Source organism: Salvelinus alpinus, chromosome 13, assembly GCF_045679555.1.
Source record: "Salvelinus alpinus chromosome 13, SLU_Salpinus.1, whole genome shotgun sequence".
Lineage (NCBI taxonomy): Eukaryota > Metazoa > Chordata > Actinopteri > Salmoniformes > Salmonidae > Salvelinus > Salvelinus alpinus.
The window spans coordinates 19,780,723-19,808,413 of NC_092098.1; the positions used below are offsets into that span (position 1 = coordinate 19,780,723).

The 27,691-nt window shown below is 42.9% G+C and overlaps 2 protein-coding genes across 5 annotated transcripts; one reads left to right on the forward strand and one right to left on the reverse strand.

The window, feature by feature from the left end:
• Positions 1-448: 448 nt before the first annotated feature.
• LOC139537294 (large ribosomal subunit protein mL48-like) lies at positions 449-2,568 on the reverse strand. The gene is made up of 8 exons (XM_071338437.1): positions 2,356-2,568; positions 2,160-2,212; positions 1,992-2,023; positions 1,738-1,826; positions 1,462-1,631; positions 1,145-1,247; positions 946-1,035; positions 449-817 (listed from the first exon to the last, which is right to left on the reverse strand). The coding sequence occupies exons 1-8, from the start codon at positions 2,374-2,376 to the stop codon at positions 743-745; spliced, it is 633 nt and encodes a 210-aa protein (XP_071194538.1). The 5' UTR covers positions 2,377-2,568; the 3' UTR covers positions 449-742.
• Positions 2,569-4,481: 1,913 nt separating this feature from the next.
• Positions 4,482-27,691, forward strand: LOC139537295 (ras-related protein Rab-6A-like). Of its 4 annotated transcripts, none has more exons than XM_071338439.1 (8): positions 4,482-4,919; positions 19,273-19,331; positions 19,659-19,712; positions 20,563-20,668; positions 22,663-22,774; positions 24,025-24,118; positions 25,581-25,647; positions 25,858-27,691. In XM_071338439.1, exons 1-8 carry the CDS (start codon positions 4,850-4,852, stop codon positions 25,920-25,922), a joined length of 627 nt encoding a protein of 208 aa, XP_071194540.1. In that variant the 5' UTR covers positions 4,482-4,849; the 3' UTR covers positions 25,923-27,691. The 4 variants fall into 4 exon arrangements, with proteins under 4 accessions (XP_071194540.1, XP_071194542.1, XP_071194539.1 ...); XM_071338441.1 differs by lacking the exon at positions 24,025-24,118 and adding an exon at positions 24,593-24,686; XM_071338438.1 differs by lacking the exon at positions 20,563-20,668 and adding an exon at positions 20,835-20,940.

Consider the following 27,691-nt stretch of genomic DNA (forward strand, 5'->3'; position numbering starts at 1 on the left):
AGGGGTGGTAGGATTAGAAATAAATAAAGTTAAAGACATTTAAAAAATATATATGATTTGGGATGAGTTGGACCGCAGAGTAAAGGAAAAGCAGCCAACAAGTGCTCAACATATGTGGGAACTCCTTCAAGACTGTTGGAAAAGCATTCCAGGTGAAGCTGGTTGAGAGAATGGCAAGAATGTGCAAAGCTGTCAAGATAAAGGGTGGCTACTTTGAAGAATCTCAAATATATTTTGATTTAACACTTTTTTGGTTACTACTTGATTCCATGTGTTATTTCATAGTTTTGATGTCTTCACTATTATTCTACAACATAGTAAAACAGTAAAAAGAAATAAAAACCCTGGAATGAGTAGGTGTGTCAACTTTTGACTGGTAGTGTATAGAACCTTCCAGCCCCACCTGGGATATGGATGCCTAACGTTGTTATAATAAAATCACCTGGGAGCATGAGCAGCAGTGTTTTTATTTCTCATGAATTAACCTACAACTCCAGCACCATTACCCAGTAGTGCTAAAAGCACCTGGATGTGCGTATGCTCTTCAGCTTTTGTACAATGTCCTACATTCACCCACAATTCATTCACAATATGTACACATCATGATTACAAAAAACAACACTATTGTGAGGAAAAAAAGACGCATAGGCATCCACTGCTTCAAATGTGACAAAGTAGAGGTCAGAAAAAGTATGATGACAGTTGAGGTAAAAGGGTGGGGTGGACAGTGTTTTTCCTCTCACTAGGTAATCTGTGCCATCAGTCCCTCTAGCTCTGGACGCGCCTTGAAACGGGCTTGGTAATCTGCCTCTGTGTGCTGGGGAAACAGACAAGCAAGTGTTATGTCACTGAACAATTACTAACAAATGACAAAAAAAGTGTACATACTGTAGATATGATATGATCCTTGTGCAGAGGTCAAGAACATAGATGTCATATGCTCACCGGCTTTACAGAGAGTTGAATCCCCTCTGGCTGATTCTTTAACAGGACCTCCATAAAGGTGGGGCATAATGTGGCGTTTAGTTGGCTGAGCTGTAAACAAAACACTTATCAATGCTCTCTCTAGAGTGAAAAGCTGTTTGTCAGTGCAACTGTCAAAAGTTCAGAGAACAAATTATTATCACTAAAAACGCTCCATTACCTGAACAATTCGCTCATGGGTCTTGAGGATGGCATCTACATACATCTTGGTCCCTTGCTCTGGCATGACCATGACTTCCGTGCTCTTAGTGGGCAATGCATAGCTGAGAGGAGAATAGTGTTAGTTCACCCCTTTAAGGTTAGTTAGTTAACCAATGATTCAGAGATATTGGATGATGTAATCCCATGCTACGCAAGAGGGCCAAATGTGTGCCTCCTATTGAAGCATTATGAACTTTGCGACAGAGACATGCATATTTGGGCCATCAAATCTTTGAGTGAGGCCAGTAACACGGTGTCTTAAAGTCTACCTCTCACCTCTCAGCCACTTTGACACCTAGGCGGTTGCAGAGATTGTGGATGTACTGGGAGTAGTGCTCCACTAGGATCATGTCATACCCAGACACTTTCACGTTCAGAGTCCCGTACTCTGCATCTGTCGCAGTTTTGATCTGCTTCATCTGCTGTCTGTCTTTCTTTTTCTTTGGCTGAAGGCACAATAAATGTTCTATAAGCAAGTAGATATGCTAACAGTGTAAGCTGGTGGCTTCAGTATTAGAAAGTATAATTAAGTGATCTACTAAGGAGTCTTACCGCTTCTTTGGGTAACAGGTGCTTATATTTGCCAATCCCATGAGTAGGCATGGTCCTGTATTGTCGCTCATTGGACAAAGCCAGACTCCCTGTCGAAAACAGTTATCCAGCCAAACAGATGGCTTACATACACTTAGGTAATTATATAAGTGGCAATATAACTTTCAGGATATAGTCACTTCCTAAGACTTAACTAGAAAGTCTAAATTGATACACAACAGTAACTAACTATTGTTATTGGTGGGAGGACTTACCCTGAATCGGATGTTGCACTGATACTGATGCCCTTAAAATAAACATCAGAAACATTAGAGACTTTGAAATGTCGCTAGCTAACACCCCATCGAATGAAACTGATGTGGTCATTATTGTGTCCTGTAACAACCAGCAATTGCCTGCCTATATGCTTTTAACTAATTTACCGGAATAACAATCCTGCTTGGTCCAACACACGTGAATGAAGTGCGAAGGAAGCCTGTAATGGGATAGAAGACAAACAATCTATCATATACAAGTGTTTTGATATGCTGACATGTTTGACCTTCCTTCTTGCTAGCCAGCTAGCTACATCAACAAAAAAATGTGACAAACGCCATTTATGAGTAGAAGACACACTACCTTGCGAATGACAGTATTCATTGCTTCAAATTTAAGATGAAGTAATCACTTCACAACAAATCACGAAATTATATTAGATTCACAATTTTGCAGAAGCTAGTTGTTGCACATGTACACAAGAGGTTCTGAAACAAATGCTTCCGGTTGGTCCATCTGACTAAAATGTGGTATGGAACAAGGACAATATCTTATTTCCGCTTTCAAATGTGTTTGCTTTAAATTGTATTTAATATATGCATCAAAGAGAAACCTAGCCGAGTATGAGGGTATTGGATACAGCCAAACAAGTGTATAATATGTAATTATTGCTCACAGCACAATGTCATTGTATTACAAAGAAAGACGGCATTGCGTTCAAAGTCCGATGCTGGCACTGGAAACGTGGCGTCCTCGTCAAGCAACCTGCATCAACTCCCCTTTCATCTGACATATTATGCTCGGATGTGTAGTTACATTGCATTACCATGCAAAAAACTTCGTTCCCATAACAATTTACATTGAATTTCATGAAATATGCAAATTCCACCAATCGTTCACCTCAGGACGTGAGAACAAAAGCAAAACATTGATCCCCATTATGAAATAGCTACTATATTATTGACGGATATATATTGGAAAGTTTATGTGGCCGGGTCACGAAATGGGTGCGTTCGTAAATTCACTCTGGCTATCTACTCCAATTTCAGAGCACTGTCGTCTGAGCGCAGAATAACTGAGGAATTTACATTTAATTTAAGTCATTTAGCAGACGCTCTTATCCAGAGCGACTTACAAATGGGTGCATTCACCTTATGATATCCAGTGGAACAACCACTTTACAATAGTGCATCTAACTCTTTTAAGGGGGGGGGGGGGTTAGAAGGATTACTTTATCCTATCCTAGGTATTCCTTAAAGAGGTGGGGTTTCAGGTGTCTCCGGAAGGTGGTGATTGACTCCGCTGACCTGGCGTCGTGAGGGAGTTTGTTCCACCATTGGGGTGCCAGAGCAGCGAACAGTTTTGACTGGGCTGAGCGGGAACTGTACTTCCTCAGAGGTAGGGAGGCGAGCAGGCCAGAGGTGGATGAACGCAGTGCCCTTGTTTGGGTGTAGGGCCTGATCAGAGCCTGAAGGTACGGAGGTGCCGTTCCCCTCACAGCTCCGTAGGCAAGCACCATGGTCTTGTAGCGGATGCGAGCTTCAACTGGAAGCCAGTGGAGAGAGCGGAGGAGCGGGGTGACGTGAGAGAACTTGGGAAAGTTGAACACCAGACGGGCTGCGGCGTTCTGGATGAGTTGTAGGGGTTTAATGGCACAGGCAGGGAGCCCAGCCAACAGCGAGTTGCAGTAATCCAGACGGGAGATGACAAGTGCCTGGATTAGGACCTGCGCCGCTTCCTGCGTGAGGCAGGGTCGTACTCTGCGAATGTTGTAGAGCATGAACCTACAGGAACGGGTCACCGCCTTGATGTTAGTTGAGAACGACAGGGTGTTGTCCAGGATCACGCCAAGGTTCTTACCACTCTGGGAGGAGGACACAATGGAGTTGTCAACCGTGATGGCGAGATCATGGAACGGGCAGTCCTTCACCGGGAGGAAGAGCAGCTCCGTCTTGCCGAGGTTCAGCTTGAGGTGGTGATCTACGTGATCTAGGTGATTTACGAACGCATAACACCCGTTGAATATGACCGGTGTCTGTAAACGTAATTACATTGTCGGCAGCAGCACAGTTACAGTCAACAACGCTATAAAACACATGACAACAGCCTAACTAGCTCTGCTAGTAGGGCGAGTAAAATGGTCAGTGTGAGGTGTTCTCTCATTTGGGTCTGGAAGTAGCTAGCATGCTAGCCAACTTTAGCCAATAGTTTGGGTGCTTTCTTGTCATTGGTTGGTCAAAACACTCGAATTAACCCTACTCCTCGGCCAGAGCGTTTGATGGCCCCGAGAGCGAAACGCTCTGAATTTATGAACGGCACAATCTGACATTGAATTTACGAAAGCCAAGAGCGCACTCTGGCACTCCAGAGTGAATTTGCGAACACACCCGTAATTTACACCACTGCATCGGAATGCCACAATCGCTTTGGATTGGTGGAGCCTTGTGCCAGTCGTCGAACATATTAGGTCGTGTCGAACATATTAGGTCGTGACAAACATCCTCTGAAACAACTAGCTAGCAGCGATGGAGTGGGGGTGCTGAGGTAGTTAGTCAGTGAGTCACAAACAAGTCAGCGGAGTGTTCAAGAAGCCAGTATCTACTAGCTAACGTTAGTTATTTAGCTATAAACTCACCGACTGCCAGTCAAGCCAAGAAATTGCAGTTTAGACGCATTGCTGCTAATGTTAGCTAGTTAGTTCTTACCGCACAACCCCCCTCAACTTATCAACTTGGCTGGCTAGCTAGTAGGGATTTAGCTAGCTCACTAAAGTAAGGGGTAGTGTGTTGTTTTTTTATCCACACACTGTGAGCCACAGTCTACAACTTGCCTTTGCCTGCCTAACAATATTGCAGTCATGTCCGCGGCAGGAGACTTCGGAAACCCTCTAAGGAAATTTAAATTGGTCTTTCTTGGCGAACAGAGCGGTAAGTGAACACTGAAATGTGTGGGGTAACGACTAACGCGTTTTATATGGTCATCAGTTTGCTAATTTAGCTATTAACTGGCTAGCTAGCTAATGCCATCCCTCATCAATCATCATGGGCGAGTCCCTTAATTTAATCGATATCCACTGATTGCCATGATATTGAGACCTTGGCGATTTAAATGATCTAAATAGCTACGATCAGTGATATCAAGTGTTTAACGTTAGCTACTTTGTTGCTAGCTACCGTTAGCTGGCAAACGTTAGTTAATGGTTAGCAGCTTTACCTGGCTAACTATCATATCATTTTTTTTAGACCTATAAACTTACTAGCCTAGCTAGTTAGCAAGCTGTTGGGAGACACGTTGTTTCTAGTTCACCCAACCAGTCAGGTCAGTAGTCGGGTTGTAACAACGTTAACTAAAATCATTAACGTTAACTAGTTAGCCAGCTGCTACATACTACTGTATATGTTTTTATTTCACCTTTATTTAACCAGGTAGGCTAGTTGAGAACAAGTTCTCATTTTAAACTGCGACCTGACCAAGATAAAGCAAAGCAGTTCCACACATACAACACAGTTACACATGTAATAAACAAACATACAGTCAATAGTACAGTAGAAAAAGTCTATGTACAGTGTGTGACAATGAGGTAAGATATAGGAGGTAAGGCGATAAATAGGCCATGGTGGCGAAGTAATTACAATATACCAATTAAACACTGGTGTGATAGATGTGCAGAAGATGAATGTGCAAGTAGAGATACTGGGGTGCAAATGAGCAAGATAAATAAATACAGTATGGGGATGAGGTAGTTGGATGGGCTATTTACAGATGGGCTAGGTGCAGTGAGCTGCTCTGACAGCTGGTGCTTAAAGCTAGTGAGGGAGATATGAGTCTCCAGCTTCAGTGATTTTTGCAGTTCGTTCCAGTCATTGGCAGCAGAGAACTGGGAGGAAAGGCAGCCAAAGGAGGAATTGGCTTTGGGGGTGACCAGTGCGATATACCTGCTGGAGCGCGCGCTACGGGTGGGTGCTGCAATGGTGACCAGTGAGCTGAGATAAGGTGGGGCTTTACCTAGCAAAGACTTGTAGATGACCTGGAGCCAGTGGGTTTGTCGATGAATATGAAGTGAGGGCCAACCAACGAGAGCGTACAGGTCGCAGTGGTGGGTAGTATATGGGGCTTTGGTGACAAAACGGATGGCACTGTGATAGACTGCATCCAATTTGTTGAGTAGAGTGTTGGAGGCTTATTTGTAGATAACATCGTCGAGGATCGGTAGGATGGTCAGTTTTACGAAGGTATGTTTGGCAGCATGAGTGAAATAGGAAGCCGATTCCACATTTAATTTTGGATTGGAGATGCTTAATGTGAGTCTGGAAGGAGAGTTTACAGTCTAGCCAGACACCTAGGTATTTGTAGTTGTCCACATATTCTAAGTCAGAACCGTCCAGAGTAGTGATGCTGGACGGACGGGCAGGCAGGTGCGGGCAGCGATCGGTTGAAGAGCATGCATTTAATTTTACTTGTATTTAAGAGCAGTTGGAGGCCACGGAAGGAGAGTTGTATGGTATTGAAGCTCGTCTGGAGGTTAGTTAACACAGTGTCCAAAGAAGGGTAAGAAGTAGACAGAATGGTGTCGTCTGCGTAGAGGTGGATCAGAGAATCACCAGCAGCAAAAGCAACATCATTGATGTATACAGAGAAGAGTCGGCCCGAGAATTGAACCCTGTGGCACCCCCATAGACTTCCAGAGGTCCGAACAACAGGCCCACCGATCTGAGACACACTGAACTCTATCAGAGAAGTAGTTGGTGAACCAGGCGAGGCAGTCATTTGAGAAACCAAGGCTGTTGATTCTGCCGATAAGAATGTGGTGATTGACAGAGTCGAAAGCCTTGGCCAGGTCGATGAATACGGCTGCACAGTAATGTCTCTTATCGATGGCGGTTATGATATCGTTTAGGACCTTGAGCGTGGCTGAGGTGCACCCATGACCAGCTCTGAAACCAGATTACATAGCAGAGACGGTACGGTGGGATTCGAAATAGTCGGTAATCTGTTTGTTAACTTGGATTTCGAAGACCTTAGAAAGGCAGGGTAGGATAGATATAGGTCTGTAGCAGTTTGGGTCTAGAGTGTCTCCCCCTTTGAAGAGGGGGATGATCGCGGCAGCTTTCCAATCTTTGGGAATCTCAGACGATACGAAAGAGGTTGAACAGGCAAGTAATAGGGGTTGCAACAATTTCGGGAGATAATTTTAGAAAGAGAGGGTCCAGATTGTCTAGCCCGGCTGATTTGTAGGGGTCCAGATTTTGCAGCTCTTTCAGAACATCAGTTATCTGAATTTGGGTGAAGGAGAAATGGGGGAGGCTTGGGTGAGTTGCTGTGGGGGGTGCAGGGTAGTTGACTGGGGTTGGGGTAGCCAGGTGGAAAGCATGGCGAGTCGTAGTGAAATGCTTATTGAAATGATCAATTATAGTGGATTTATCGGTGGTGACAGTGTTTCGTAGCCACAATGCAGTGGGCAGCTGGGAGGAGGTGCTCTTATTCTCCATGGACTTTACAGTGTCCCAGAACTTTTAGGAGTTTGTGCTACAGGATGCAAATTTATGTTTGAAAAGCTAGTTTTAGCTTTCCTAACTGCCTGTTCTTTCCTAACTTCCCTGAAAGTTGCATATCACGGGGGCTATTTGATGCTAATGCAGTACGCCACAGGATGTTTTTGTGTTGGTCAAGGGCAGTCAGGTCTGGAGTGAACCAAGGGCTATATCTGTTCCTGGTTCTAAATATTTTTTGAATGGGGCATGCTTATTTAAGATGGTGAGGAAGGCACTTTTAAAGCATAACCAGGCATCCTCTACTGACGGGATGAGGTCAATATCCTTCCAGGATACCCGGGCCAGGTCGATTAGAAAGGCCTGCTCGCTGAAGTGTTTTAGGGAGCGTTTGACAGTAATGAGGGGTGGTTGTTTGACCGCAGACCCATTACGGACGCAGGCAATGAGGCAGTGATCGCTGAGATCTTGGTTGAAAACAGCAGAGCTGTATTTGGAGGGCAAGTTGGTTAGGATGATATCTGAGGGTGCCCGTGTTTACAGATTTGGGGTTGTACCTGGTAGGTTCATTGATCATTTGTGTGAGATTGAGGTCATCAAGCTTAGATTGCCGGGGTGTTAAGCATGTCCCAGTTTAGGTCACCTAGCAGCATGAGCTCTGAAGATAGATGGGGGGCAATCAATTCACATATGGTGTCCAGGGCACAGCTGGGGGCAGAGTGTGGTCTATAGCAAGCGGCAATGGTGAGAGACTTGTTTCTGGAAAAGTGGATTTTTAAAAGTGGAAGCTCGAGTTGTTTGGGTACAGACTAGAGGTCGACCGAGTATGATTTTTCAACGCCGATACCGATTAATCGGCCGATTTAAAAAAAAAAAAAAAAAAAAAATCAAAAAAATAAATAAATAAATATATATATATATATATATATATTTATTTGTAATAATGACAATTACAACAATACTGAATGAACACTTATTTTAACTTAATATAATACATCAATCAAATCAATTTAGCCTCAAAATTATGAAACATGTTCAAATTGGTTTAAATAATGCAAAAACAAAGTGTTGGAGAAGAAAGTAAAAGTGCAATATGTGCCATGTAAGAATGCTAACGTTTAAGTTCCTTGCTCAGAACATGAGAACATATGAAAGCTGGTGGTTCCTTTTAACATGAGTCTTCAATATTCCCAGGTAAGAAGTTTTAGGTTGTAGTTATTATAGGAATTATAGGACTATTTCTCTATACCTTTTGTATTTCATATAACTTTGACTATTGGATGTTCTTATAGGCACTTTAGTATTGCCAGTGTAACAGTATAGCTTCCGTCCCTCTCCTCGCCCCAACTGGGCTCGAACCAGGAACACATCGACAACAGCCACCCTCGAAGCATCATTACCCATCGCTCCACAAAAGCCGCGGCCCTTGCAGAGCAAGGGGAACAACCACTCCAAGGCTCAGAGCGAGTGACGTTTGAAACGCTATTAGCGTGCACCCCGCTAACTAGCTAGCCATTTCACATCGGTTACACCAGCCTAATCTCAGGAGTTGATGGGCTTGAAGTCATAAACAGCGCAATGCTTGAAGGATTGCGAAGAGCTGCTGGCAAACGCACGAAAGTGGTGTTTGAATGAATGCTTACGAGGCTGCTGCTGCCTACCACCGCTCAGTCAGACTGCTCTATCAAATATCAAATCATAGACTTAATTATAACATAATAACACACAGAAATACGAGCCTTAGGTCATTAATATGGTCAAATCCGGAAACTATAATTTCAAAAATAAAATGTTTATTCTTTTTTATTTTTTTTTTATTATTTTTTTATCCTATTTTCTCCCCAATTTTCGTGGTATCCAATCGCTAGTAATTACTATCTTGTCTCATCGCTACAACTCCCGTACGGGCTCGGGAGAGACGAAGGTCGAAAGCCATGCGTCCTCCGAAGCACAACCCAACCAAGCCGCACTGCTTCTTTAACACAGCGCGCCTCCAACCCGGAAGCCAGCCGCACCAATGTGTCGGAGGAAACACCGTGTACCTGGCCCCCTTGGTTAGCGCACACTGCGCTCGGCCCGCCACAGGAGTCGCTGGAGCGCGATGAGACAAGGATATCCCTACCGGCCAAACCCTCCCTAACCCGGACGACGCTATGCCAATTGTGCGTCGCCCCACGGACCTCCCGGTCGCGGCCGGCTGCGACAGAGCCTGGGCGCGAACCCAGAGACTCTGGTGGCGCAGCTAGCACTGCGATGCAGTGCCCTAGACCACTGCGCCACCCGGGAGGCCCTAAAAATGTTTATTCTTTAAGTGAAATACGGAACCGTTCCGTATTTTATCTCACGGGTGGCATCGATAAGTCTAGATATTGCTGTTACATTGCACAACCTTCAATGTTATGTCATAATTACGTAAAATTCTGGCAAATTAGTTCGCAACAAGCCAGGCGGCCCAAACTGTTGCTTATACCCTGAGTCTGCGTGCAATGAACGCAAGAGAAGTGACACAATTTCCCTAGTTTAATATTGCCTGCTAACGTTTTTTATTTTTTTATTTACCAAATATGCAGGTTTAAAAATTTTTTTTATAATACTTCTGTGTATTGATTTTAAGAAAGGCATTGATTATTATGGTTAGGTACATTCGTGCAACGATTATGCTTTTTTCGCAAGTGCGCTTTTGTTAAATCATCCTTCGTTCGGCGAAGTTGGCTGTCTTTGTTAGGAAGAAATAGTCTTCACAGTTCGCAATGAGCCAGGCGGCCCAAACTGCTGCATATACCCTGACTCTGTTGCACAGAACTCAGGAGAAGTGACACAATTTCCCTAGTTAAAAGAAATTCATGTTAGCAGGCAATATTAACAAAATATGCAGGTTTAAAAATATATACTTGTGTATTGATTTTAAGAAAGGCGTTGATGTTCATGGTTAGGTACACATTGGTGCAACGACAGTGCTTTTTTTGCGAATGCACTTGTTAAATCACCCGTTTGGCGAAGTAGGCTATGATTCAATGATAAATTAACAGGCAGCGCATCGATTATATGCAACGCAGGACAAGCTAGATAAACTAGTAATATCATCAACCATGTGTAGTTAACTAGTGATTATGTTAAGATTGATTATTTTTTATAAGATACGTTTAATTCTAACTAGCACCTTACCGTAGCTCCTTGCTGTACTCGCATAACAGGTAGTCAGCCTGCCATGCAGTCTCCTCGTGGAGTGCAATGTAATCGGCCATGATCGGTGTCCAAAAATGCCGATTACCGATTGTTATGAAAACTTGAAATCGGCCCTAATTAATCGGCAATTCCGATTAATCGGTCAACCTCTAGTACAGACCTGGATAGTAAGACAGAACTCTGCAGGCTATCTCTGCAGTATATTGTAGTTCTATCTTGTAGGAAAATGTTATAGTTAGGAATGGCAATTTCAGGGGTTTTGGTGGCCTTTCTAAGCCAGGATTCAGACACGGATGGGACATCCGGGTTGGCAGAGTGTGCTAAAGCATTGAATAAAACAAACTTAGGGAGGAGGCTTGTAATGTTAACATGCATGAAAACAAGGCTTTTACGGTTACAGAAGTCAACAAATGAGAGCACCTGGAAGTAAGAGTGGAGCTAGGCACTGCAGGGCCTGGATTAACCTCTACATCACCAGAGGAGGAGTAGGATAAGGGTACGGCTAAAGGCTATAAGAACTGGTCATCTAGTACGTTCGGAACAGAGAGTAAAAGGAGCAGGTTTCTGGGCGCGATAGAATAGATTCAAGGCATAATGTAGAGACAAAGGTATGGTAGGATGTGAATACATTGGAGGTAAACCTAGGCATTGAGTGCTGATGAGAGAGATATTGTCTCTAGAAACATTTAAACAAGCTGATGTCACCGCATGTGTGGCAGGTGGAACTAAAGGGTTGGCTAAGGCATATTGAACAGGGCTAGAGGCTCTACAGTGCAATAACACAATCACTAACCAGAACAGCAATGGACAAGGCATATGGACATTAGGGAGGGGCATGCGTAGCCGAGTGATCATAGGGGTCCAGTGAGTAGTTAGGCTGGCTGGACATACGGCGATTCAGACAGCTAGCAGGCCGGGGCTAGCAAGCTAGCAGAAGGGTCTTTTAGGGATGTCGCGACGGAGGAAGTCTGTTATAGCCGCCTCGTGTGGAGCCTCCTCGTGCGGTTACGCGGTAAACCAGTCGTGATGGATTAGTAGGGTTCCGTGTATCAAAGAGGTCCAGTCCAATTGGCAAAATGGGTATAGTGGCCCAAAAAATTGGCAGATGGATCTCTTCAGCTAACAGTCCAATATGCTCGAGACAGCTAGCAGATGGCCATTCAGGGGACGTCGCGAGGTAGGAGCCAGTTGAATAACCCCCTCGGGCAGATTACGTCGGTAGTCCAGTCGTGAAGGAGCTCCCTACCGGCAGTAAAAGGAATCCGGGGAAAATAGGTATTGTAGCCCCGGAGCGGCTGATGGACCTCTTCAGCTAGCCGGGAGAGGGCCTAGCATGGGCTAGATGTTAGCCAGGAGTAGCCACTCGGATTGCAGCTAGCTCGCTGCGATGATCCAGGTGAAAAGGTTCAGAGCTTGCGATAGGAATCCGGGGATGAGGAGAGAAAATAGGTCCGGTATGCTCTGGTTTGAATCGCGTTGTGCAAACTGGCTAGTTTTCCGAGCTACAGTTTAGCTGATGACTGCTGGCAGTGGTTAGCTGACTAGTAGCTAGTTAGCTGGCTAGCTTCTGTTGGGGGATTCCGGTTCAGAAGTAAAGAAAAATACTTTAGAAAAAAAGCAGATCCACACCACATTGGGTGAGGCGGGTTGCAGGAGAGTATTTTGAAGTTAACGTTTAGGAAAAAATATAAAAAAGATATGCAAAGAAAAAGATGTATACTGGGAATATTACCCGTAATGGTAGGTTGGTATAACTATGGCATACTATGGTTTGATGTATCTGATTCACGATCAACTAGGGTCGGTGTTGATTGAACAGTCAGAGATTTCAGATTTGTCTTTGGTGTAGTTCAGAGCAGTTGTCAAGGTTTCGGTGCTAAAGTTACTCTGGCCAAAGATAGCCTCTGTGTCAAGAAATATGTTGCATTGTACGTCAAACCATAGCATCAGTATCAATGCGTGGAAGCTTTGCCAATCTTTATTGATGTCTTTTTGCTAACGTTATAAGGTTGATTTATAAACTCATGCGTGCCAGCCAGCACTGTCTTCTCTCGTGGGGACTTCATATTGTACATTTCAACAGATTTATGTTCTTGCAATTCTGTTTCTCTTAAAAAAACAAGCAGTTCTTATAAAACCATCTGTCTCTCTGATTCTGACAACCAGTTGAGCTATTGTGCTGGATGGATCAGCGATACCTGTAACCCAACTGTCCTACAACATAGATTGCAGACAGAACCACCCTGATTTGAGGCCTGTGGTTTTTCCTTCTCTGTCCAACTTTAGTTGATTTCTCTGACCTCTAGTTATTGGATGGGATCACTGTTTCAATCACAGTTCTTCGTTGAGACACAAGGAGAAAGATCCAATTGAACTGGAAAGAGTGGGGTTTAGGATGCAAATACAGTGGCATGATGGATATATCATATAACATTACTGCATTGAGAAACAGCCAAGGACTGGAATGATGCCTGGGTGACCGGCCTGATCTCAGCACTGCTGAGGGGGTGGGATGGTATGGAGGTGGGCTGGAAGTCAATCAGTTCCTTTCAATGTAGTCAAGGCTATAAAATAGTATATCCTATATACCACTGTCAGCAACAAACATCCCCCTCTAACCAGAACCCATGCTACATTTCAATGAGGTTTATGTGTTTGTTTGTGCTGCTGACAAACGTGTGATGTGTTTCTGTTGAGACTGGGGGAAGGGCGGAGTAATGTGGATAATATACTGCTGTGATTTATTTTGCATTCTGCCCCAGAGGAATGAAGCCTGACCTCTGACCCCTCGCAGCTATTTATGTAAGCAGGGATTTCTGCACTGGTGTGAGAGGTGAACACTGGATCAGAGTGTGCACACATTAGGTCTAGTCAGTAAAGTCCCTCACTGCTGGGAAAAACACAAACGACAGACTTCACACTCATATGTTTTTGACTGACATGTACTACTGTGTCCACAGACTCGTATGAAAATGGGTCTAGATTTAAGTGACTACTTCTCAGGTGTTTTCGCCATTAGATCTCATCAGTGTAATTACTTCTTGCATGTTTGAAAGGATGGCCTGGTCCTAAACCCAGATCCTCCCAAGTTAGGCCTAACCTTCCCTATAATTATGAGATTATTGACTGGTTCCCAATTTCCAACCTGGCCATTGTATTACCCTGGCCACCTAATCATCCCCAGCATCCAATTGGCTTGTTGAACTACTCATCTCCCTGGAAACTCTTTCCTAGGTTGTTGATAGTGTTCTCACCTCTTAGACAACTTACCTGGTAAGTAAAAAGAATGCTAAAAACAAACAGCTCTCTTGCTAGCAGACATGCAAGCATGTCTCTATTTATTAAAGGAAAGACCAAATACAATTTTTCTTAGGAAGTGATGGGCCTCTAAATTGAACATTCTTTTTAACTTTCCCAACTGCATAACGCCTTAGTCTATTCTCATTGAAGAGACCTGAAGTGGAGATATCAGGCCAAAATTTCAATTGACATAAATATGTACATTACTGACTTGCGTGACTACAATACACATTGGCCAAAGCACGCTTTGTCTGACCACACTTTGAGCTTGAGTAGAACAAGTCCCCAGGGCAGTCAGGGCACACGCATGCGTACAGTGGATGCCGTCACTTGTCATTGTCTGCAGCAGTATCTTCTAACATGTAGATCGTATTCATATTGACTCCTAAAGTAGACATGTTTTCCTGCTTCTGTCAGCTGTCTAGTCCTCTCAGTCTTTGGGTGGGCTCTCTCTCAATACCAGCTGATCTGCCCTGCGTAGTGCATACCCTCCTCCCAAGCAGCACTGACCCCTCCGCCCAGAAAAATGGGGAAGGGGGCAGTCCTGAACTCAAACTAGGTTATGGTTTTCCTCTTAGGAATGGTAGATGTGGGGCATGGAATGGGTCAAATCCTACCTTCTAATTTTAGGGAGTACCACAGATGGTGAGGAAGGCACAAGGAGGCTGAAGAAATTCGGCTTGGTCGCTAAAACCCTCATGGACTTCTACAAATACACCATTGAGAGCATCCTGTTGAGCTGTATCATCGCCTGGTACAGCAACTCCAGGCCATCAGACTGTTAGTCACTGCTAGCCGGCCTCTGGCCAGTTCCCTGCCCTGAACTTTAGTCAACCGCCTTAGCTGAATGCCCATACGTGCATCGTACACTATGTACCAAACATTAAGAACACCTTCCCATTATTGAGTTGCTTTTGCCCTCAGAACAGCCTCAATTCGTCGGGGCATGGACTCTACAAGGTGTCGATAGCGTTCCACAGGGATGCTGGCTAACGTGGACTCTAATACTTCCCGCAGTTGGCTGGATGTCCTTTGGGTGGTGGACCATTCTTGATACAAACAGGAAACTGTTGAGTGTGAAACTCAGCAGTTCTTGACAGAAACTGGTGCGCCTGGCACATACTACCATACCCCGATCAAAGGCACTTAAATATTGTCTTGCCCATTCACCCTCTGAATGGCACACATACAATCATGTCTCAAGGCTTAAAAATCCTTCTACCCTGATTTGAAGTGAATTTAACAGGTGACACCAATAAGGGATCATAGCTTTCACCTCAGTCGGTCATGAAAAGAGCAGGTCTTCTTAATGTTTTCTACTCTGTGTATCTACTGTATTCTAGTCAAGGCCTATTCTATAGAACTACTGCTGTACACACCTTTACTATTCATATACTGCCCATAATGTTTATACACACCTACATATATATTTATATCCCGGACTCTGACATTGCTCGTTCTAATATTTATTAATTCCTTCCTTTGAGGGGGAGATTTGCGTGTTTTTATTGACATGTATTACTGCACTGTTAGTGCAGCTAGGAACAAACATTTCGCTACACCTGTGAAAACATCTAAATATGTGTATGCGACCAATTTGTTTTAATATGTGCTATGGGGAAAGCTGTAAAAAAAAATTAAAAAAAATAATAATAATTCTGAAAGCTAGATTAGGAATCCAGCCATTTTGTTTTCTCTGCCTCTCTCCCTCCATTTCTCCCTTTGGCAGCTACAAGGTATTCTGTCAAATCATGGCATTTTCATACACTGGTCAGCGTTAGTGGCTCCACAGAATGATTTACTGTAATTGGGAACCTTTGCCATCTGGCATTCCTGTCACAAGAATGTCACTCTTATCTTCCCTTCCATACTTAACCAATGCTGGGGATTGGTGTCACATGTCCTGCTTTTCATCTATGTACACTCAATGGCGTGAGAGCCGCTCCATTCTCTTGCATTCAAGGAGTAGTTTTCAGTTTCATTGCTCTGCCCACAGAAAAAAGCAGCCATGGGACCACTCATTGTCATATTTTAAGAGGTCACCTCTTCAAGTCTGTCTGTATTTAACTTCCATTGATGCCCATTTTGATTGGCTGTTTGCTATCAGGAAGAGAATCAGGCAGAACGAGATTAGGCATATTGACTGAGGAATGGATTATTGAAAAGAGTTTGGTATTTGGCTCGTCACAAAGAAGTAATGTAAGACAATGTCATGCCAATTACATTGAGATGAAGAGAATGGAGTGAGAGAAGATGGCATAAGGCCTCTAGATCGCTCCCTTTGACCCCAAATCTGGCACACATTCGTGTGTGTGTGTGTAGATACCTCTATTGATCGATGGTACAGATTGCTTAGAGACCTGTGTGCACTGTCTTTCTGAACACTGCTGTGTTATGGAGAGCTCTGCTCAGGATCCATGAGTTGAGGCCTGACCAGCCATGAGCAACAGTGGTAGTATGATAGAGGGGTTGGGTGAGACGTACAGGGAGGGGAAGGTTGTATTGGAAATGAATACTTGTGCATGTGGTAGACTGGAGCAATGAAACAAAATGACTATATATTTATTTTCTTTTTTTTTCTCCCTGTTTTAATCCCGCCCTAATTTCCCTTGAGGTGTTGTCACATGCCAGTGCAGGGCGAGGGAGAAACAGTGAGAGGGAGTGTTGGTGGCAGAGATCCAGGTTAATTGACATCAATAGACTGACCAGGTGAAAACTGTCATGGAAAGGGCAGGTGTTCCTAATTATTTTTTTTTGTACACACTGTACTTGGCTGTTTTTGAGTATGCAAAAATATTTTTTTATACTTTTAAATGCCCGGATGTCATACTCATTTCGGCTTTGACAACAGCTGATCAGTTAGATATGGGGATGCGCTACCAAAATCAACAAATGGCGGGAAACAATGCATTCCCACACAATGCATTCTCAGTATGCAAAAATAGAATGTTTAATAGTATGCAACATTTTGAAAATCAAGTATGGTTTAAATGCCAGGATGTTGTCTGGGTCGGCACTGAGAATCTCCCAGCATTCCTTGGAGTTCTTTTTCTTAAGTCAATTCAAAAACCCTTCAGGATTTTGTATGGCATTTTTTTACTGATCTCTCCCTTAAAGTGCAGACTCGGCAGACGGCTCCTCATGGACTCTTACTCCAGGCCTCTTGGTTGGTGGAGTCAAGTCATAAGGTAGTGGTGAGCTGTGAGCTTTGGCCAGAAAACAGATGGTGTACCTCAGCAAGTTGTCTGAGGAGTTGCTGAGTTTGGAGAATTGCAGGACCAAATCAGGCTAGAACATGTCTTATGTTAGCTATGTGAAATGACTCACTAAACGCTGATCTGGTGAGGTGTGTAGTACTGTGTCTGTTCTGCCAGCCCTACTGGTGTTACTTACTCTTCAAGACTAATCAGGGCCATAGCCAGGGACTGAGTTTTAGTTTTGTCCTGAGTGGGTCATTTACTGCATTTCTATACAATTTTAAAAACTCTCAAATGCTATTCAGAGAACAGCAGAAACAAGTAAAAATGGCCCCAGCCCTTATCTTGGCTGTTGTCGCTTAATTCAGACCCGTAGCCTACTAGCGAAACAATTAGCTGCTACACGTTAACTCGCATTAACTCAGCACTATCATTTCATACTTAGAGGGATCTGTTAGCAGAAAAAGTATTTTATAAACAAATTTGCTTTACAGAGCTTTTTTTTTGGTGCAGTGGTGCAGCTAATTTCCTGCAATTCTCCACATTTTCCCATTTACATATGCCATGTTAATATGATATCTGTGAAAAGTGATTAACAAAATAAATGAGGCCCACTGGAGGTCAGGGCCCCTTCATGTGCCTGGTCGGTTATTCGCCATGAATACTAAAAGTTACTATGGCTGGCTAGACTAATTGAGTGACTGTCAGTGACCACATTTACATGCACACCAATATCCTTTTATTATTCGGGATACTTAAGTACTCTGTTTTTGAGTTGATGCACATAAACATCATATCCCGTTTACAATAACCCTGAAGAAGCTTGTATCCCACTTATGAGAAACCTGGATAAGATGCCTGGGATAGGCTGATCTAAGACGGGATACTGTGGCATGTTAACATCTTATCCCCTTTACTGTTGCGGTACGCGCAGGCTCAGTGAAGCATTTCATGGGTGTTGTGATGTTTTCATCTGCTTGTCAAACAAATCACTTCATAAAGTAGGCTACCTGCCCATTTCGCTCCACCATAATAATTCCATAATTTAGACTACTGTAATTTACTACTTGCTGCTTTCACCCTAATTTACACAAGTTTCTGCTTATAATTTCTGACATTTGGTAGGCCATTTTATAATTTCTGACATTTGGTAGGCCATTTTATAATTTCTGACATTTGGTAGGCCATTTGTTTGTCAACTATAGTTTGATGCATGTAGTTTCTCTTCTGTCATAACTTGTTGCCCAGAAGACTAAATACAGTAGTGATCAGCAGAATGTTTTACATAAATAGAATGAATGCATTATTAATCTTGTTAACACCGGTAAAGTTGTCTGTTTCATTTAGGGCCCTGGGAAAAAACGCAATAACTCTAAAACATTGGAAAGATTGGTCCTGTGCAAAATGTCCAAATGCCATCAGTTTGACTGGTTTTAAGGAAATGAAAAGTTGAGAAAATGACGAAACCTATTTCTGTTAAGACTTCAGTTAGTCCTGGGTGCATATTTTGTGGTTAAAATACAGTCTGCTTGCATAAGTGTCAAAGATCACGCGAATGTGTGTGTAATGTGTTTTCTCAAGAGATGCTGAAAGAAATTATATTTCTCCACTCCTGTTTGTTCTCTGCTAATATTCGTTGTATAATTTCACTGCAAGAAATGCATAATTCTGTGAGTTTATAATGTATTACTCTACATGTGAGTGGTTATAGGCCTACCATCAGTGTTTATATGTCAGTTACTATTCCTTTAACCAATATACTTAAAGGAGGAATATTCTGTTAATTCATGGTCAGGGATACTCATGAGGCGGGATATCAAAGGTGCATGTAAACGGCTTATCCCGAATAAGACCTGAAGTGAGAGATGAGCTACTATCCCAAATACTGTGCACATGTTATTTTAGTCATTAAGTGACTTATATCAAGAGGAAAACTGCAGATGCACAACCAATTTTCAAAATTGTACCTTGTGTATTCTAACTCAACAGTAAGTTGAGAAACCGACTGAGTTCTAAAAATACATCAAATTGGAGAAAATGACAGCGATCCGGACTTCTGTGTCCTTATGTAGCCATGTTGGTCCTAACACGTGTCTTGTGTTTTTCAGTGGGGAAGACTTCATTGATTACCAGGTTCATGTACGACAGCTTCGACAACACCTACCAGGTGAGGCTAGACCACACAGACACAATTGAGTCTGGATTATGGTAGTCAGGGCTAGGTTTACTACGCTGTTGATCTCAATGCCTAACCCTAGTCCTGGTCCTACAACAGGGTGGGCAGACTTTTGCTCCAGACCAACACTAACACACTTGATTCAGCTAGTCTGTCTTTATGATTAGCCAATTGAATTAGGTCTGTTAGTGCTGGTCTCGACTAGACAATCTGTTTGTTCCTTCATTTCAGTTTAGTCTAACTACATTACTGAAGCCTTATCAATCTACCATCATTGTCAGAAATGTTCTCATTCTTTTCATTCTTTCTCGTTTCCAGGCCACAATAGGAATAGATTTCCTGTCAAAAACCATGTACCTCGAAGACCGAACAGTAAGTTTTACTTTCTCCTTTTTAAATCAATCTCTGTTGAAATTGTCATAGTCCATAAAGTGGTAATGTGCTGATTGGGATGTTATGCTGATTGAGAGAATATTTAAGTGAGTGTGTTAGTCATGACTCTGGTGTTACTTTTGCTGAGTAATGTTATAGTGATTTAGAAAATGTCTCTTTTTGAAATGTAAAGATTTACCCATTCACTGGTATGTACGCACCCCCACTCAATCACACAGGTCTGAGTCTTTACTGCATTTTTGCCAATAGTGGTTTCTGGGACTTTGGGGATGCTGGGTATCCTGTGACCTGACTGCCTGCTCTAACTGTGTTTTGTCCTGGCCCAGGTTCACACACACACACACACACACACACACACACACACACACACACACACACAGCACACACACTAGCGCCTTAAAGAAGCCGGAGAGCCGCCCTGTCCTGGGCTGGGATTGGATCCTGCCTCTTTCTTCCTGCTAGCTTTCTCTCCTCCAGACAAACTCTGTCATTATTTTCTTCCCTTTTTCCCATCTGTTCATATTCGGTTCATTCTCGTGCTGAAATTCAATATCTAGCGTGAACGAGAGAAGAACCTTTCAGAAATGAGGCCTACTACCCATGATTCCCTTGGCCCTCACCACTCCTCCTATGGTCACACACTCCATGCATGCAGCCCTCTTTCTCTCTCTCTCGTTCTCTCTTACTCTCTCTCCTTTTCTCTCCTTCAGAAGTTTATTTGTTTTATTTATTTATTTTTGGTTTCTTTTACCTCATGTTTTCCTTTTCTCATCTACTTTTCATCCTTTCCTTTTCCATTTTATTTTATTTCTCCTCCCATCCGCCACAGATCAGGTTGCAGCTGTGGGATACGGCTGGGCAGGAGCGTTTCCGTAGCCTCATCCCCAGTTATATCCGAGACTCTGCCGCCGCTGTCGTAGTATACGACATCACAAGTAGGTACTCCCCTCCGCGCCCCGCCCACTCGACGTGCGTGCGTGCCCCTCCCCGCCCCCCCCTCAACCCTCATCCAGTTCTCCCCTCTCTTACCACCACCTCTTCCTCTTGCCCCTCTCTCCTTCTCCTTCTCTCCCTGTGTGCTGGTGCTAACGTGCTGCTCAGGTGAGGCTGCAGCTTTGGGACACAGCCGGCCAGGAGCGCTTCCGGAGTCTGATCCCTAGCTACATACGAGACTCCACCGTGGCCGTGGTAGTCTATGACATCACAAGTGAGTGCGGTCCCTACTGATGGAAAAGTGATGGAAGGATACCAATCAAAACCAAAAAAGATGACCTCATTTTTTGCTGCTGACTCAAGTCCCTTTTCTGTTTTTTCCATTCTCCTTTTTTCCCTGTACCTGATGCCTTTTGTCCCCTTCATGTTTGTGATGTTTTCCTCCCCCTCTTTTTTTGTATGTGTCCACTTCTTCTTTATTTGGTCTGCTTTTTGCGTGATTGTAGTCTGTGAATGTTTCAGTATTAAATCGACAAGTATTAGTTTGTTCATTGATACCAGAATGACAAAGCATTCGGTAGCATACATACAACCCAATTAAAATATAAGGCTACAGACAAAATAGCTTCCAGTAGTAAAAATTAGTTGGTGAAATCTGTTTATAGTAAAAAGCAGTTAAATTTGTCAATAGTTTAGTAGTTTCCTTGATTTCTTGTTTTTTTCCAACAGAGCAATCACATTTCTTTTCAATCCTCCCCTATCTTTATTTTTCTGGACTCTTCTTTTTTGGCCATGGCAACCATGACTTATGTTTGTCACCCATATACAAAACAATGAAGTGTCTTATTCGTTTTGTTAGAAATAATTGGTATCGGCAGCGTTGATGTTGCTTCAGTGGCCCATTTTGCCCGAAATGAAATAACAATTTTCAGTTTTCACTCAATTTTAACGTCTCTCTCCTACAATGTGTCTGTTAGATGATTGGCCATTAGGGGGAGATAAAAGCAGACATGGAGCTGCAGCAGGGCTAGAGGAAAATCAATAGACATCTATTTAACTGGTTCTCCGGGGAGGAAGTCTGACTGTCACTACAGAAAAACAGACACCACTTCCAGCTGGATAGAGGATAGACAGTTAAATACATATATACAGTCTATGGCCCTCAAACTCAACTCTGGACTTTGAAGCCAGCTCCACTGCTTGTTTTAATTGTTCCCCTCTAATCAGGGACTGATTTAGCCCTGGGACACCAGGTGGGTGCAATTAATTATCAGGTAGAACAGAAAAACAGCAGGCTCCGGACCTCCGTAGGGAATGAGTTGAGTACCCCTGGTCTATGGGATAAACACAGGCAGAATACAAGGATATGGATAAATAACATAGTAGCCTAGATGGATGGAGGGTGTAGTGGCTAAATTATCCAATTTAATTGTCCCAAAACAATTATCATCCTAATCCTTTCGCCACAATTGAGTGGTGAAATGTTAGTCTTGACTCATGCAAATCCAATGTCCAGAGTTTGATTTCAAGTTGAAAAATAATACATTTTTCTTCTGGTTACAAAATATAAAGAGAACTAACAACACAAATTCTAAAAATTCAAACTAAAAAAAACAAATGGCACATTAAGGATTGTCTGGTATTGTCAAAACACTGAGCTGCCATTCCAGTCTCTACCAGTAGGCCTTGGAGTCTGTAGCTTTTAACTGTATTCTCCATCAGCCTGTAGAGGGGGCTACACACACTTGACGGGATTAATAGCAAACACACAACAGATTCATTATGAATTTGAAACAAAGATGTACAATTTAACCTATTTGGCTCTTACATCTGGATAGGAAATGGGAGCTGGATTTACTTCGTGTAATGAGCTTGTCACATTCTCTGTATATTTATTACTGTCTGTCGTTCTGCTCATCACCACAAGTCCGTACTTGTCACAACCTGAATGGAGATTAACATTTATTCTCTACTCCCTCTCTCCCTCCTGTATTAGATGTCAACTCTTTCCAGCAAACCACAAAATGGATTGATGATGTCAGAACGGAGAGAGGAAGTGATGTCATCATCATGCTGGTGGGAAACAAGACGGACCTTGCAGACAAAAGGTGTGAGTGACATAATAACTGAAGGCTAAAGTCAGTGTAGTGTCAGAGCCTGTAGAGCTCTTCAGACCAGGGGCCTCATAACAGTTGAGTCAATTTTACACTAAATATCTTTGCGCATGAAAATTTCGAGATTTCTAAACTAGACGCGTGCTGTACATGCATGCGCATGTTTCCCATTATAAATCAGACAAAAAATGCACTTCATTCACCTTCTATTGTGACAATAACGCCCTTATTTGCTGTACACTGTGGAAGTATTGGAATTAGGCCAAGATGGCCTCTAAAGGAAATAGCAATGGCGAACTTGTTCAAGTGTCTTTGGAGGTGTTGATAGAATGTTTTATTTTGTCGTGACATTTGCTATAGTCTGACCGTTTCTGAAAGATGAAAGCAATTGCAAGTTGCGGACCTGTAATTATTTTAGAATGCAAAGCTAAAATAAATGGATTTAGGCTCTTCTTATTACAGTATATTCAGCCACCTGTTTTGTTATTAATGTGTCATCATATATTATATATCATATATTCCTGCTCCTTCTTGCAATGCATTACTTCAACCAGTAGAAACTGTGTACTCATGGTGTAAAGTTTGTAGGAGGATAAGCACATTCTCACGTTCAGTTTTTATAAATTCCATCTTTTGCGTGAGATCTGGCACATGTGTATTTTAGGGCATATTTTGTACATATGCAACATTTCCCTGGGGCCCTCCAGGCCCCAGGTCCTGGAGGGCTCTCTACATTAGAGCATACTACTGTATCCACTGACTAACTGTAGAGCGGTTTTTATTTTTAAGGCAGCCCTTTAGGCCCTGCTGTGTTGAGTGGGAAACACTGTCCTCTAGGTACAGCTGACCAGGGACTTGTTGGCCACAACAAGGGGTCAAACCTCTTCCCTTGATACAGGCCATCTACAGACGGATCTGTCTGGAGTTGAATAGACCACACAGAGACTCTTTCCAGTTTAGCATGACCTAGATGTATGAGAATTATTCAGAGTCAACCGATCATAGCAAGTCTTATCCATTTGTGTGTTCAAACAATTGTGATAGCCAAACCGCTCCTTTTTATTTTAACACATGGTTTGCCACTATAACCCCCAATGCTTTTGCCTTAAAACAACTGCTTTGAATTTCTATTCCCATGTTTACTGTATTGACTGCTGTCCTGCTGTTTTGTATTATTGGTTTTAGATTCTAAATGAGCTGACTGTATGCTGTTCATGTTTAACCCTCTTATCTACCTACCACAGGCAAGTTGCTATTGAAGAGGGTGAGAGGAAGGCCAAAGAGCTAAATGTAATGTTTATTGAGACTAGTGCTAAAGCAGGTTACAACGTCAAGCAGGTGAGTTTGTGACTGAGTCGTGCTCTCCGTCCATGCTTCTACTGCTGCTGCCTCGGCTCATCCTCGAAAGGTCACACATCATGTTCAGGTGTTAAGGGTCAAATGCTACAGTAATGCTGCATGGGTAGGTTTAGTTTTGCCCAATCCTTATATGTAAGGTCATTTAGAATTTCTGAAGTGACTTGCACAGGCACACCATTCTATAATACCCACTGATTGACCATTTTAGATTTAAGTGCTTTTCATTTGAATCCTATATGGTGTATTGAACCAGGAGCTGAGGTGGTACTCTGAGGTGTTGAGATGAAGTAGGAGCTGTGTGGGCACTCGACAGAGCAGAGGTTGCAGGAGGAGGAGCAGGAGGAGACACGGCATGTTCATCCTTCACTTCATGATGTTCATCTCTTTCTCGTTTTCTCGTTCATGTGTTTGTGTACGTGTGGTGCGTGTTTGTCCATTGTCGTGTGTCATCAGACAGATAACCACAGAGGAAGGGGAACAGAGAGCCAAAGAGCTGAATGTTCTTTTTATTGAAACAAGTGCAAAGACTGGCTACAATGTCAAACAGGTAGAGCGCAGCATGTGTGTGACGTGCTCACGCTTTCTTCTGACAGCTTCTCTCACACGTGTGTGTGTGCATATCACTTGTGTTGAACGCTGGCTTGAATTTACACTAAATGGGGTCATTGGATTTGTCTCAGAACTCTTGCCCACCAATCTCATGTCAGTCATAATAACCAAAGACCAGAGGGTTCTTTGCACCCTGGGACAGACATCCACTGCCCTGTAGAGGTGTGGGCTCAGAGTTGGTCTGGTGGGTGGGACAGAGTTTAGACTTGTGATCCACACCCCAGGTTTTATTTGAGGTGGTTTCTCTGACCACTATCAAATTATTCTATTTAATGCATTATCTGCATGATCTATCCAGCAGGGTCATTTATTGGATGGTATTTGACCTCCTTTTAGGAGGAACTGTATATGATTACCGCTGTCTGACCTTAAACCAATGAATGAACAAAGCTTCAATCAGTCTGGATTGTATCGTGAGCATTGAGCTTTGTGAGCTCTACAGTAGGTTTGTGTGGAAGGCACAGATAATTTATGAAAGAGGCCTTTATTCAAACCCTCAGGCAAGTAAACATGAATAAAGCGAGCCGTTTCCCCTGTTCAAACCAACTGTAAGTTAAAAGAATGAGCTCTGATTTGCTGATTAGAATCAGATGATTGACCTATCAAACGCACTCAAATTCAAGGTGTACAAATTATATGGGGTCTCATTTCTTATGGCGTCAGCCTCTGGACAGGTGAACCTTACAGTTTGCCTGTTTTAATGCTTCCAATGACGATGTTTTAAGAAGACCGGAAGCCCAAAGAGCTGCCCTGGCGCCTCTGTGGATGTCAGGGCAGGATGGCTGGACTGGTCTGACTCTGACAGATGACGTCTGTTCTCTCTTTCCTGCAGCTGTTCCGACGCGTGGCTGCTGCCCTCCCTGGCATGGAGAGCACACAGGACAAGAGCAGAGAAGACAGTATCCTTACTCTACGCAGACACACTTGTGTGTGTGACTACAAATATTTTTCAGTGGCAATAGTAGATATAAATGCTTACAGATTGTACTCAAACATTTAGACACCTATTGGCTAGCTTGTAAACCTATTGAGAAGATGGGAAGTGTTTGAAAGGACTTCATGTGTTCCTGTCTGACCTCCGAGTTGGTCCTTAACCCCTCCTTCCCCAGTGATTGACATAAAACTGGAGAAGACCCCAGAACAGCCCGTCAGCGAAGGAGGCTGCTCCTGCTAACTCCAGCCTCCGTTTATCACTCTCCATCACTGTTTCTCTCTCCTGCGCTTTGTTCTTGTTCTTTCTCACCCTGGCTTATGGGCCTCTATACTGTACCTATCCTCTCTGCTTCACTGCTCTCCCTCTGAACCCCTTGATTCCTGACTCCTTCCCCACAGCCTGAAAGAGAACACTACCTGTCTGTCATCCTTGTCGTCGTGGAAACCCACTGTCTCACTGAGATTACCTTAAGCTTAACAAGCAAAATGTGGATGTGAATGCTGTTTTATTTCCGTTGAACTTTAACTCTACTTTGGCAATGAAAAAGGAAATAATTTATTGTTAAATTTTTCAAGCACTGCATCCTGTTTTTCTGTAATACGCCATGCAAGTGACTCGTTCTTACGTCCTACTTCCGTGTTCATGTCCCTGGTCTTTTACATGGGCCAACAGATATCATCAAATTAATTGAAACCCAGTTATATATTACGCTTTGTGGATGGAACTACTTCTGCCAGATGCCTTTTATGACATTTTTGACGATTGAAGACTTTAAAAAGCCTAGAAAAGTGCAAAAACGACAAGCCTACTTCCTGCGTCACTTGCATGGGTATACTCTGTGGAAATGGTTGGTTGCACAGTAGTCAAAAATGATTGCAGCATGTGAGAAACTGAGACTTCAGAGTAATGGATACCGAGTGGAATTTTTCTGCCGTAAGTGGGCTTAGCAGCCCCCAAGAATATCACTCACTCGGTGAACGTTGAGCACACCAACCTTACCTTTGTTATGCCGTTTCCACCACATAGCAGCTACACAGTGTCACTCCACAGAAGCATGGTATGACAACACAATGTAGGGGAACCACAAGAACTCACACAAACCGCATGATGACACAATTCCCACCACAACGTGACGCAAAGTAACAATAAAACACAAGGGCAGTTTCACTACCACAACACGACCGTCCTTAATGTCACGTTGTCCTCACAAATTAAAAGGTATCTTCACCTTGGCTGCCATTTTCTATTATATCTCTTGGTTAGATCTATACTTTTTTCTAAAAGTAAAATTATTATCATAGATGAAACAATATTGCTTTGGAGAACGGTAGTGTTTGCGAAATGATTTTTGTATATTGAGAAGTATCATATTCAACGCAAACCCAACTTCGTTAGATATGCAGACATGCCTTTTTAAGTGTTAATTGTAGAGGGCTTCCATGGTTTTGGGATTTCCTAGCTTTGTTTGGGTTAATGTTATATTGACACTTTAGTTATTTTTTTGATCTTTTGTTAATGAGAATTATCTTACATGTTCATTCAATCCACAAGGACTTGTGATATTTATTTCTACTGGATCATGTTTCTTTGTTTATTACTGTTAATACGATCATTGTTGGGATTATCCCTAAATGACGAGAGTATTTTGTCAACCACCTGATTTTTTTTTTTTTTTTGATTGATTGATTTTTTTCAAACATGTCCTCCAGCTCTTCTGGTGATGTCACTACCCCTCCACTCCACCCCAAAATGCTGATTTGATCAAACTGAAGAAGAAAAAACCATTGCGCTATGTTTCTGGAGGAAAGACCAGGAGCGTCTTGGTCCGTAACCTTTTATCTTTGGAATGGTTTTAAAGGTTGGAGGCTGTCTGTGCTGCCACAAGCTCATCATTTGCACTGCTAGAATTCATCAGTGTCTTATCATCATCCCCAAGAAAGGTCTGCGTTTAGTAACTGAAATGTCCTTTTTTCATGGTTGAATAAATAGATAAAAGCTAGATAAGGTAA